Raw genomic sequence first — 12,248 nt, 5'->3', positions numbered from 1 at the left:
TTACGAAGCTCGTACTCGCTCGCTCGTCCAAGAGAGCTTTAAGGGTACTGGGAGAGTGGTTGCAGTCTAAGAAGCAGTTGGGAAAGACTTCCTTCATGTTTCCCCCGGTCAAGCTTGCTTCCAGATCTAGCGTCTGGTATGCCACGGGAGAAGTTCTCGGCTTGGGAGTTCCTGCCTCTGCCCAGGGCGACTTCTCAAGTCTAGTAGACTCTCCCCGCAGGCTGGCTATGAGACGCTCCAAGATTTGCTGGACCCCTTCGGACATGGACCATCTTATGAAGGGAGTTTTCCGCGCTTTCGAGGTCTTTAACTTCCTGGACTGGTGTTTGGGAGCATTGAGCAGGAAGACCTCCCCTTCGGATAAGGAAACTTCCATGCTCATCATGTCCTGCATGGACAAAGCCATTCGGGATGGTTCTAGTGAGCTTGCGGCTTCTTTCGTGTCTGGGGTACTCAAGAAGCGAGATCACCTTTGCTCCTTCTTATCAGCTGGAGTCACCCCATGTCAAAAGTCGGAGCTGATGTTCGCTCCACTCTCTAAGTGTCTCTTCCCTGAAGAGTTGATCAAGGAGATTGCTGCCTCCTTGATCCAGAAAGACACCATGACCTGGTGGCGTCATCCGCACGCAAAGTCACACCTTTGCCCTCCGTTCCTAGACCTAGGATGGACACGCCAGCTTCAAGGTTCATCCCGCCCTTTCGTGGCAGAGCCTCCAGCAGAGGAGGTGCTCGTGCCGGAAGTCAACGTGGGAGCAAAAAGAAGGGTTCCAAGTCCTCTAGAGGCAGAGTCTGACTGCCATCCTCTTCAGACAGCAGTGGGAGCCAGGCTCAAGAACTACTGGCAGGCCTGGGAGAACAGGGGCGCAGACGTACAGTCTGTGAAGTTACTCAGAGAGGGGTACAAGATTCCATTCTTACGCAAGCCCCCTCTAGCAACGGCTCCCATCAACCTCTCTCCCAGGTACAGAGAGGAGGAAAAGAGGCTAGCTTTACAGCAAGAGGTGTCTCTCTTACTACAAAAGGGAGTGGTAGTCATAGTCCGGGACCATCAATCCCCGGGCTTCTACAACCGCCTCTTCTTAGTGCCGAAGAAGACAGGAGGGTGGAGACCGGTACTAGACGTCAGTTCTCTGAATGTCTTTGTCACAAAGCAGACGTTCACCATGGAGACGACAAAGTCGGTTCTAGCCTCGGTCAGGAAGGAAGACTGGATGGTCTCGTTAGACCTAAAGGACGCGTACTTTCACGTCCCCATCCACCCAGATTCCCAACCTTTTCTAAGGTTCGTTTTCGGGAAGGTCGTCTACCAGTTCCAAGCCCTGTGCTTTGGCCTAAGCACGGCACCTCTAGTTTTTACCAAACTGATGAGGAATATTGCCAAATTCCTACACTTAGCAAACATCAGAGCCTCCCTCTATTTGGACGACTGGCTTTTAAGAGCTGCGTCAAGTCGTCGCTGTCTGGAGAATCTACAGTGGACTCTAGATCTGACCAAGGAATTGGGTCTCCTGGTCAATATAGAAAAGTCCCAACTTGTCCCATCCCAAACTATAGTTTACCTAGGAATGGAGATTCAGAGTCAAGCTTTTCGGGCTTTTCCGTCGGCCCCCAGAATCAATCAAGCCCAAGAATGCATCCAGTCCATGCTGAAGAAGGACCGGTGTTCTGTCAGACAGTGGATGAGTCTGATAGGGACGCTTTCATCACTGGACCAGTTCATCGCGTTAGGGAGACTTCACCTTCGCCCCCTTCAATTTCACTTAACTGCTCACTGGAGAAAGGACAAGACGCTAGAAGCGGTCTCAGTTCCTATTTCCGAGAAGATGAAGTCGTCACTGACTTGGTGGAAGAACAACATTCTCCTCAGGGAAGGTCTGCCACTGGCTGTTCAGACCCCCGACCACCTTCTCTTCTCGGACGCATCGGACACGGGCTGGGGTGCGACGTTGGACGGTCGGGAATGCTCGGGCACGTGGAATGCGGTTCAAAGCGAGTTACACATCAACTGCAAGGAGCTACTGGCAGTTCATCTGGCCTTGAGAAGCTTCAAGTCCCTCCTTCTAGGCAAGGTGGTGGAGGTGAACTCCGACAACACCACAGCACTGGCGTACATCTCCAAGCAAGGAGGGACTCATTCGATGAAGTTGTACGAGATCGCAAGGGACCTCCTCACCTGGTCAAGAGATCGAAACATATCCCTTGTAACGAGGTTCATTCAAGGCGACATGAATGTCATGGCAGACCGCCTCAGCCGGAAGGGTCAAATCATCCCAACAGAGTGGACCCTTCACAAGAATGTATGCGACAAACTATGGGCATTGTGGGGCCAACCCACCATAGATCTGTTTGCAACCTCGATGACCAAGAGGCTCCCAAATTATTGCTCACCGATTCCGGACCCAGCAGCTGTTCACATAGATGCCTTTCTTCTGGATTGGTCCCATCTAGACCTTTATGCGTTCCCCCCGTTCAAGATTGTCAACAGAGTACTGCAGAAGTTCGCCTCTCACGAAGGGACAAGGTTGACGTTGGTTGCTCCCCTCTGGCCCGCGAGAGAATGGTTCACCGAGGTACTGCAATGGCTAGTAGACGTTCCCAGGACTCTTCCTCTAAGAGTGGACCTTCTGCGTCAGCCGCATGTAAAGAAGGTACACCCAAGCCTCCACGCTCTTCGTCTGACTGCCTTCAGACTATCGAAAGACTCTCGAGAGCTAGAGGCTTTTCGAAGGAGGCAGCCAGAGCGATTGCTAGAGCTAGGAGGACATCCACTCTCAAAGTCTACCAGTCGAAGTGGGAAGTCTTCCGAAGTTGGTGCAAGTCCAAATCAGTATCCTCAACCAGTACCTCTGTAACTCAGATAGCTGACTTCCTGTTATACCTAAGGAAGGAAAGATCCCTTTCAGCTCCCACGATCAAGGGTTACAGAAGCATGTTGGCAGCAGTCTTCCGTCACAGAGGCTTAGATCTGTCCAACAACAAGGATCTACAAGACCTCCTTAAGTCTTTTGAGACCACGAAGGAGCGTCGGTTGGCCACACCAGGTTGGAACTTAGACGTGGTACTAAGATTCCTTATGTCAGCAAGGTTCGAGCCACTTCAATCAGCCTCTTTTAAAGATCTCACTTTGAAAACTCTTTTTCTCGTCTGCTTAGCAACAGCTAAAAGAGTCAGTGAGATACACGCCTTCAGCAGGAACATTGGATTTACATCTGAAACGGCTACATGTTCCTTACAGCTTGGTTTTTTAGCCAAAAACGAACTTCCTTCTCGTCCTTGGCCGAAATCGTTCGAAATTCCAAGCCTTGCTAGTTTGGTTGGAAATGAACAAGAAAGAGTACTGTGCCCAGTAAGAGCTCTTAAGTACTATTTGAAACGGACTAAGCCATTACGTGGACAATCAGAAGCTTTATGGTGTGCCATTAAGAAACCTTCTTTACCAATGTCGAAGAATGCAGTTTCTTATTATATCAGACTTTTAATTCGAGAAGCTCATTCCCTTCTGAATGAGGAGGACCATGCTTTGCTGAAGGTAAGGACACATGAAGTTAGAGCTGTCGCAACTTCAGTGGCCTTCAAACAAAACAGATCTCTGCAGAGTGTAATGGATGCAACCTATTGGAGAAGCAAGTCAGTGTTCGCATCATTTTACCTTAAAGATGTCCAGTCTCTTTACGAGAACTGCTACACCCTGGGACCATTTGTAGCAGCGAGTGCAGTAGTGGGTGAGGGCTCAGCCACTACATTCCCATAATCCCATAACCTTTTTTAATCTTTCTCTTGAAATGCTTTTTATTGTTGTTTTTTGGGGTTGTCCGGAAGGCTAAGAAGCCTTTCGCATCCTGGTTGATTTGGCGGGTGGTCAAATTCTTTCTTGAGAAGCGCCTAGATTAGAGGTTGTGATGAGGTCCTTTAGTATGGGTTGCAGCCCTTCATACTTCAGCTCCTAGGAGTCGCTCAGCATCCTGTGAGGATCGCGAGGCTCAGTAAGGAAGACGTACTTAAAAAGGCAGAGTAATTGTTCAAGTCGACTTCCTTACCAGGTACTTATTAATTTTATGTTTGTTATTTTGAATAACTGCTAAAATGAAATACGGAATACTTAGCTCTTAAGGTTAACATATATGCTGGTCTCTACCCACCCCCCTGGGTGTGAATCAGCTATATGATCATCGGGTAAGTTTAATATTGAAAAATGTTATTTTCATTAGTAAAATAAATTTTTGAATATACTTACCCGATGATCATAAATTAAAGGACCCACCCTTCCTCCCCAATAGAGACCCAGTGGACCGAGGAGAAAATTGGTTCTGTGTTGACATAGAGTACTTGAGTACCTACTCGACAGATGGCGCTGTTGATGTACACCCCCACCTGTATAGCGATCGCTGGCATATTCCGCCCGTAGGTTTTTCTGTCGGGCAGCAGAGCTGACAGCTATATGATCATCGGGTAAGTATATTCAAAAATTTATTTTACTAATGAAAATAACATATTTCATGAAATTTTTAATGGGTATGTATTTCCAATATATATACTGTATACTTACATTAGTATTGAAGTGTTTTATTACGTCCATCAACCGAGTTGGGAGGAGGTTATGTTTTTGCTCCTGTTTGTTCGTTTGTCTGTTTGTTTTTGAACAACTTCCTGGCCACAATTTTACTCATAGAGTAGGGAATTTTTAAGGAATTAATTGTTATGTTGAAACTTGGAAGTGATCCAATTATGAAAGTCCCAGATCATGGTCGAGCAAAAGGGTGATCGAAATTGATTCTGGGAAAGACAAGCTGATTTTGAGAAATAAGCTGCTGTGGCGGAGGTCTGCACTCTCAAAGTGCTTTTTTATTTACAATATGTAAATATATTTCTTAGATTACTTTTCAGTGTGAACTAGTTATCTGTATAAACATAATTTCATAAAGAAAATTGTATAAAAAATCAGTAGTAATTTTAGGGACTTTATTACCAATAACTGTATTGTAGTTGGGAAATCATTCAGTCAGGTTATTTACATTTTACTGGTCAAATTTTGAGGACTTTGATAAATTCATTACAAGATTTTAAGAATACCATTTTTTATCTTACAAATAGATGCCTTTGTAGCTGTTCATTTGCAACATTGTAATGTGTTTTCAGATCAGAAATTATGTTCAACAACTCAAACAATGGAAGGTGGTCAGAGTGAACTGGGTCGAGCAAACTTTCTCCTTCTTGAAGGTCTTGAAGAAGATGAAGCCGGTAATGGTGAAGAGGCAATTGAGTTGTATTCTTCGGCAGTGCAGTTATGCCTTGAAGTGGTAATTATCTATTACTAAATTGTCTTTATTATATCAGTCATATATTCCTTTTGAAATGTTAATAGGTTTTCATAAATGGCGGAGGCAAGGCGCAGGACTTTGTTTTGTTGCACATTGATCTAGAGACCAAATAAATACATATAAAATCAGTTTGTTCCGTAACCGAAACACAAACCACGCTATTTACATTGGGTTTACCTTTCGGTGTAGCTGAAATGACGAGCCAATAGATTTTAACGAGGGTTAACTACCCCCGCGCTAGTTAGCGGGGGTAGGGGAAGGGATAGCTTGCTACCCCTCCCCCCCACACACCGGTGATTTGCCCCACTTCACTTTTGGCTCCGGCGATGAACAGACGTGTCTGTCCATCGTCCTCGTTGACAGCCTTAATCTTTTTTTTGCTTTTTCTTCCAGTTTGTGTGTGTGTTTTGAAGTTGGCCTCACCCTTATTGTTCACTATGCGCAAGTGCCCTGGAATTGCCGGCCGCCCTTGTGGTACTTTTATGTCGGCGGTGGACACAGATCCTCACACCCTTTGCCCGCAGTGTCGAGGCCGACGGTGTGATAAAGAGAATACGTGTAGAGAGTGCAGGGAGTGGTCTGCCTCCCAGTGGGAGAGGTTTGGCCGCCGGCATAAGAAGAAGTCCAAGAGAGATCGTTCTCCTTCCGGGGTTGCCTTGAAGGAGGAAGGCTCTCGGGACTCTCCTTTCGCCGCCCAAACCTCCTCCGAAGTTCCCCCTCGTTTGGCTCCTAAGGAGAGTCTGCCGAGTGGGAGCGCAGGCCCTACAGTAGTTCTGTTTCCCGACCTTGGGTGGGGGGAGAGGGTGTCGCCTCCCATAGCGGGGCGGTTCCCCCTCCTCCTCCGGGGGAGGTTGTTGCTAATGAATCTTTGTCTGATGATGATCTTTTTCAGATTTGGGCTTCCCTGGGGCTTAAGGGCCTGCCCTCCAGGGTAGCCCTGATTGACCTTGTCCAGTTAGGGGCCGCTGTTAAGCAGTCGCCGGTGATAGCAGAGGTAGATCCTCTGTCTATCGTCGACGTCGTGGTGACAGAGGCTTCCGAAGGGTCGGGTCAATCCTCTGCAGGTACTGTTGTGGATGATGGTGCTGAAGGCTCTCCTCCCCCTTCCGTACATCCTTCGAAAGGGGAAGGGAGTCCCGCAGGCTCTTCTGCTGCCAAGCCTCCCTCTAAGGGAGTGCTTTGACTGAGACTCCCCTTCGAAGGACTGATGGTCCTGACGATCTTCCTCGTGGCTGCCTTCGCCGTAAGGCTCACCGTCCGCTGCGCCGCAAGGGCCTCCCGTCTCCCTATAAGGGTGCTAAGAGGCGCCTTTTTGAATCTTCGCCTCCTTCCTCCGAGGGGGACTCTCCTCGCCGTAAGCAGCCTGCAGCTCCAGCTTCCTTAGACCTCTCTGGGAATTTGTCTCCTACGCCTTCCAGACCTTCAGCTTCTGGTGCAGATGTCCAGCAGCCTGACCTCGTCACCCGACGGGCAACGGTCCCTTCGGGGCAAAGGGATTCTTCCCTTGCGCGTCAGGGTTCCCCTGCGCGCCCTTCTGCAGTGTTAGCGCACAGGCGCTCTCCTGCTCGTCAGGGCTCTCCTGTTCATCAGCGATCTCCTGTTCGCCAGCGCTCTCCTGATGATCGCCCCTCTTCTCGCCAGCGCTCTCCTGAGGACATCCTTCAGCCTGTTGTTCCTGTTGAGCGCCCAGCGCGCCAGCGTTCCCCTGCTCGCCCTTCTGCAGTGTTAGTGCACAGGCGCTCTCTTGCTCGTCAGTGCTCTTCTGACCGTCAGCGCTCTCCTGTTCGTCGGCGCGCTTCTGAGGACCATCGCCCCACTGCTCGCCAGCGCTCTCCTGTGGACTCCGAATATCCTGCGGTTTCTGTTGTGCGCCCTGCGCGCCATCAGTCTCCTGAGCGCTCTAGTTTGGTCAAGGACTCTTCTCCTCGCCCTCGCGATCCTGTTCGTCAGCCTGTTCCTGCGCAACATCGCTCGCGTTCTCCAGCGCGTACTTCCAAAATGCCTGTACGCCCACGCGCCTCCTGTTCCTGAGCCCGTTCGTGAGCGTTCGCCTCTGCGCCCCGCGCCGGCAGTTCCCTCACAGGATTCCACGCGTCGCCCTCTTGCTCGCCAGCGATCACCAGCTCGCCAGTGATCACAGACGCATCAACATTCGCCTGCTCGTCAGCGATCTCCTGCGCGTCAACGGTCCCCTGCGCGTCAGCGATCACCTGAACATCGGCGATCTCCAGACCGCCCGCGTGACCTATCGCCTGCGCGCAAGCGTTCCCCAACGCGCCATCGTCCAGAGGATCTGGAGGGACATGGGTCGCCTTCTGTTAGCTCGCCCTCGCGCGGTCGTTCACCTACGCGGTCTACGCGCTATCGCTCGCCAACGCGCCACCATGCGCCAGCGCGCCATCCCTCGCCTACTCGCCAGCGTTCACCAGCGCGCCGCCGATTGCCTGCTCGCAATCGCTCTCCCACGCGCTACAGGTCTCCTGAACAACATCGTCAGCGGTCATCGGAGCCTTCTCGTTCGCCTGCGCGTCAACACGCTCCCTTGCTGACGCGCCAACGCGTTCGTTCACCAGCTCGCCCACGCGCTCGTTCGCCTGTGCGCCCACGCGCTCGTTCGCCTGTGCGCCCGCGCGCCCACTCGCCTGCGCGCACGATCGCCGTTCGCGTCAGATTTCGCAGCCCGCGACAACAGCAGGGACGCGTGTCGCCAGACCGCACTCAGGATCGCCTCCACCAAACCGCAGGACTCTTGTGCAGGATAGGGAAGACACTTCAGAGAGGTTAGTACAACTTTCTTCTCCTTTTCCTTTTCAGGCAGGTCCAGTAGTGTCCACTCCGAAGGATCGCCCGATCCCCTTCCCTCCAGCGGGGATTTCGCACTCTGTGTCCGTGGAGCGGCAGACTTGGTTTGGTCCTCTGATGCAGGCGTTAGTGAAGGCTATGAAGCCGGCACTCGCCGATCAAGGACACAAGCCAACGGCTGCCTCGCCCCCGCTGAAGAGAAGGAGAGGAGTGGACTTCGTGGTGACTTCCCCCAGGGAGAAGTTGGTTCCTAAGAGGTCTGTCAGGAAGGCCCCATCCCCTTCGCAGGCGTTTTCGCCTTCTCCCGAGGACGAGGCTTTTCTGTCCTCGGGTGAATCCAGTGAGATGATAGTCTCCCCCTCGGCACCAAGGGGGGAGTCTTCTCCTCATGGAGGAGAATAGTCTCGCGTGGAGGGTGCTTTCCGAACCTCTTTGTTGGGGTCGTGTATCCCTCCCAGGAGGGAACCCAAGGACTCCAAGACAATCCCGAAGTCGTCTTCTAGAATTCGCCAGGAACCCGCTGCTCCCCGGGAGGACGTCCACGCTTCGCCCCAGGAAGAGATTCCGGGGACGGGAGACTTAGCTGCCAGTCCGCAAGGAGGAGACCAGCAGGAGTCTGAGCATGCCTTCTGGCAGGTCCTGAGCCTGATGAGGCAACTCAACGGGTTCATGGACCCCGTGATCGCCCCCCGAGAAGGCAAGGACACGGTCCTGGACCAGGTGTTCGATGTTCAGAAGCCCCCTAAGACCAGTGCGGCTCTGCCCTGGTCTCGGGTGTTGCCTCCTCCAGTCGTTCCTCTGCCGAGAACAAACTCATCCTACCTCCTCGTCTCCAGCAGAGGAGGTATTTTGAGATCTTGGGGGAGTCTAGTCTCGCTCTTCCTCTCCATCATTCCGTAGAAGAGCTTGCTAAGGGAGTTCCTCTCGAGAAGCTCTCCGCCCGGCAGGTGACGTTCTCGGCGTCGGAGATCCTGAGCCATGAGAAAGTCGCGAAGTGTGCCATGCAGGCCACTTCGTGGCTGGATATATGGCTAGGGACTCTGGTCATCCTATTGCGCTCCGAGGACTTGTCTAAGGAGACCAATAGGAAGGCCCTGGAGACCTTCTTACTCTCGGGCACCCGCTCCATCGAGTTCCTGGCACACCAGGTCACCACCCTGTGGGCCAACTCGGTATTGAAGCGGCGCGATGCGGTGACCGAGAAGTTCCACCCGAAGGTCCCCGCCGTGGATGTCTGTAGGCTCCGACATGCTTCCCTCCTTGGGGAGAATCTGTTGGAGCCCCAGGATATGGAACGAACGGCTGAGAGATGGAGGAAATCTAGCCAGGACTCCCTCCTCCATACGGCCCTTACAGCTCGGCCCTATAAGCCTCCAGCTCCGCAGCAACAGCAGCAGCAGCCTCGCAAGGCACCAAAGCAGGCACCGGCAGCTAAAAAAGGGGTGTCTAAGCCCCAGCCCTTTCCAGCCAAGGTCAAGAGGGGCGGTAAGTCCTCCAGGGGAGGCAAGACTCCTAGAGGGAGCGGCCGCGGCCGCAAACACTAGGAGTGGCAATCCCCCTGCGTGTCCACCTGTGGGGGGATGCCTTCGAAGTTGCGTGCACAGGTGGCAGCAACACGGGGCCGATGCTTGGATGATTTCTGTGATCGGCCAAGGCTATCGCGTCCCGTTCATAACATCTCAACCCCCCCTGACAGCGAATCCAGTGACGTTGAGCTCCTATGCCATGGGATCGGTAAAGGGGCTAGCCCTTCGGGCAGAAGTCGAGACCATGCTCAAGAAGGATGCTCTCCAGGAGGTCGTCGACGGCTCCCCAGGCTTCTTCAGTCGACTCTTTCTTGTAAAGAAGGCGTCTGGAGGCTGGAGACCTGTCATCGACCTCTCGGCTCTGAACGGGTTTGTCAAGCAAACTCAGTTCAGCATGGAGACAGCGGACACGGTCAGACTTGCGGTGAAACCTCTAGACTTCATGTGCACACTGGATCTAAAGGACGCCTACTTCCAGATCCCAATCCAACCGTCTTCTAGGAAGTACTTGAGATTCTGCCTAGACAACAAGACCTACCAGTTCAAGGTGCTGTGTTTCGGTCTCTCCACAGCTCCTCAGGTGTTCACCAGAGTGTTCACCCTGATTTCATCTTGGGCGCACAGGAACGGCATCCGTCTCCTTCGTTATCTGGACGACTGGCTGATCCTAGCAGACTCGGAGTCGACCCTTCTTCGGCACCGAGACAGGCTTCTGGGTCGTTGCCAGGATCTGGGGATCATGGTAAACCTCGAGAAGTCCTCTCTGCAGCCGTCCCAACAACTGGTTTATCGAGGTATGTTGATAGACACCAATCTCCACAAAGCCTTTCCATCAGACGACCGGATAGCAAGGCTGAGGAGGGTGGCGGAACCCTTCCTCAGGCGAGAAGAGCTTCCCGCCCAATCGTGGTTGCGTCTCTTAGGTCACCTGTCCTCCCTGGCTCGTCTGGTTCCAAACGGCCGTACAGGTCCCGATAGGATCTTTGGAACAGACGGACCTGCGGTGGTGGCTGGTCGACGAGAACCTGCGAAAGGGAGTGAGTCTTCTCGTCCTCCCCCCGGAATTGACACTTTTCGAATGCGTCAAAAGAAGGGTGGGGGGGCGCACGTTCTGAACCAGAGGACCTCAGGCCTTTGGTCAGAATCAGAAAAGTGCCTGCACATCAACCTGCTAGAGTTGAAGGCCGTCTTTCTGGCTCTTCAACAGTTCCAACGGACCCTAGCGGGTCACTCCGTGGTGGTGATGAGCGACAACACCACGGTAGTGGCTTATATCAACAAGCAGGGAGGTACTTTTTCGCAGCAGCTATCCCATCTTGCAGTAGAGATTCTGAGGTGGACCGAAGTCCACTCGATAACACTATCAGCTTGCTTCATTCCTGGCAAGAGGAATGTGCTCGCCGACAGTCTGAGCAGGGCTTCGCAGATAGTGAGTACCGAGTGGTCTTTGGATCCTCAGATAGCCATCAAAGTTTTGACTTTGTTGGGTTCCCCGACCGTGGACCTGTTCGCGACAGCGTTAAATTTCAAGCTACCTCTGTACTGCTCCCCAGTCCCGGACCCTAAGGCTCTCTGGCAAGATGCTTTCCAGCAACGGTGGGACAACATCGACGTGTACGCCTTCCCACTGTTCTGTCTGATGAGAAGGGTGCTCAACAGGACCAGACTATCGGTCAACTGTTCGATGACTCTGATAGCTCCGCTATGGCATCACGCGGAATGGTTCCCGGACCTTCTGCAGCTCCAAACAGAGCTCCCTAGAGAACTTCCTCCACGACGCGAGCTTCTCAGACAACCCCACTCCAACATCCCTCACAAGGCCGTGGCCTCGCTTCGGCTTCACGCCTGGAGACTATCCAGCGTCTCCTCACGGAGAGAGGCTTTTCGCAACAGGTTGTGGAGAGAATGTCTCGGCACCTGCGAAAGTCCTCTGAGGGAGTCTACCAGGCGAAGTGGAGCGTCTTTTGTGGTTGGTGTCGTGGGAGGGGTATCTCTCCACTCGATACCACTATTCCAACAATAGCGGAGTTCCTCGTATATCTGCGGGAGGAAATGCGCCTTTCTGTCTCGACAGTGAAAGGCTATCGCTCAGCCTTAAGCTTGGCTTTCAGGCTGAAGGACGTGGACATTTCTTCCTCGCTAGAACTCTCTCTACTCATACGTAGCTATGAGCTTACCTGCCCCCAGTCGGAAGTGAGACCTCCTCCTTGGAACGTGGTTCGGGTTCTCATGGCTCGTAAGAGACCTCCCTTCGAACCATTACGCCAGGACTCTGATCGCCACCTGTCTTGGAAGACGGCTTTCCTGCTCGCTTTGGCTTCGGCCAAGCGAGTTAGTGAACTTCATGGTCTCTCGTACGACATCGCCCATTCAAGGGGATGGGGGGGGAGGTAACGTTCAGGTTCGTCCCTGAGTTTGTTGCCAAGACTCAGAATCCTGGAGTGCCGGATCCATGGTTCGACTCTTTCAGGATCGCGAGTCTCCGTTCTGTAACAAGCGACCCAGACCAGCTGCTACTATGTCCAGTGAGGTGTCTGAGGTACTACGTACTTGAAGAGAACAGCTGCAGTCCGTCCTCAAGTGCAGGCATTGTTTGTAAGCA

The 12,248-nt window shown here is 52.5% G+C and overlaps 1 protein-coding gene across 1 annotated transcript in view; it reads left to right on the top strand.

Moving 5' to 3' along the window:
* LOC137656815 (calpain-7-like) overlaps positions 1–12,248 on the top strand; it is a 94,621-nt gene that overhangs the window by 14,253 nt on the left and 68,120 nt on the right. The window contains exon 3 of the mRNA XM_068391126.1: positions 5,137–5,297. Within this exon, the coding sequence (XP_068247227.1) occupies positions 5,137–5,297 (161 nt within the window). The remainder of the gene's footprint in view (positions 1–5,136; positions 5,298–12,248) is intronic.

Source organism: Palaemon carinicauda, chromosome 17 (genome assembly GCF_036898095.1).
Source record: "Palaemon carinicauda isolate YSFRI2023 chromosome 17, ASM3689809v2, whole genome shotgun sequence".
Taxonomy (NCBI): Eukaryota; Metazoa; Arthropoda; class Malacostraca; order Decapoda; family Palaemonidae; genus Palaemon; species Palaemon carinicauda.
The sequence above is the reverse complement of the archived record's forward strand: the minus strand, read 5'-3'. Positions and strand labels throughout refer to the sequence as shown.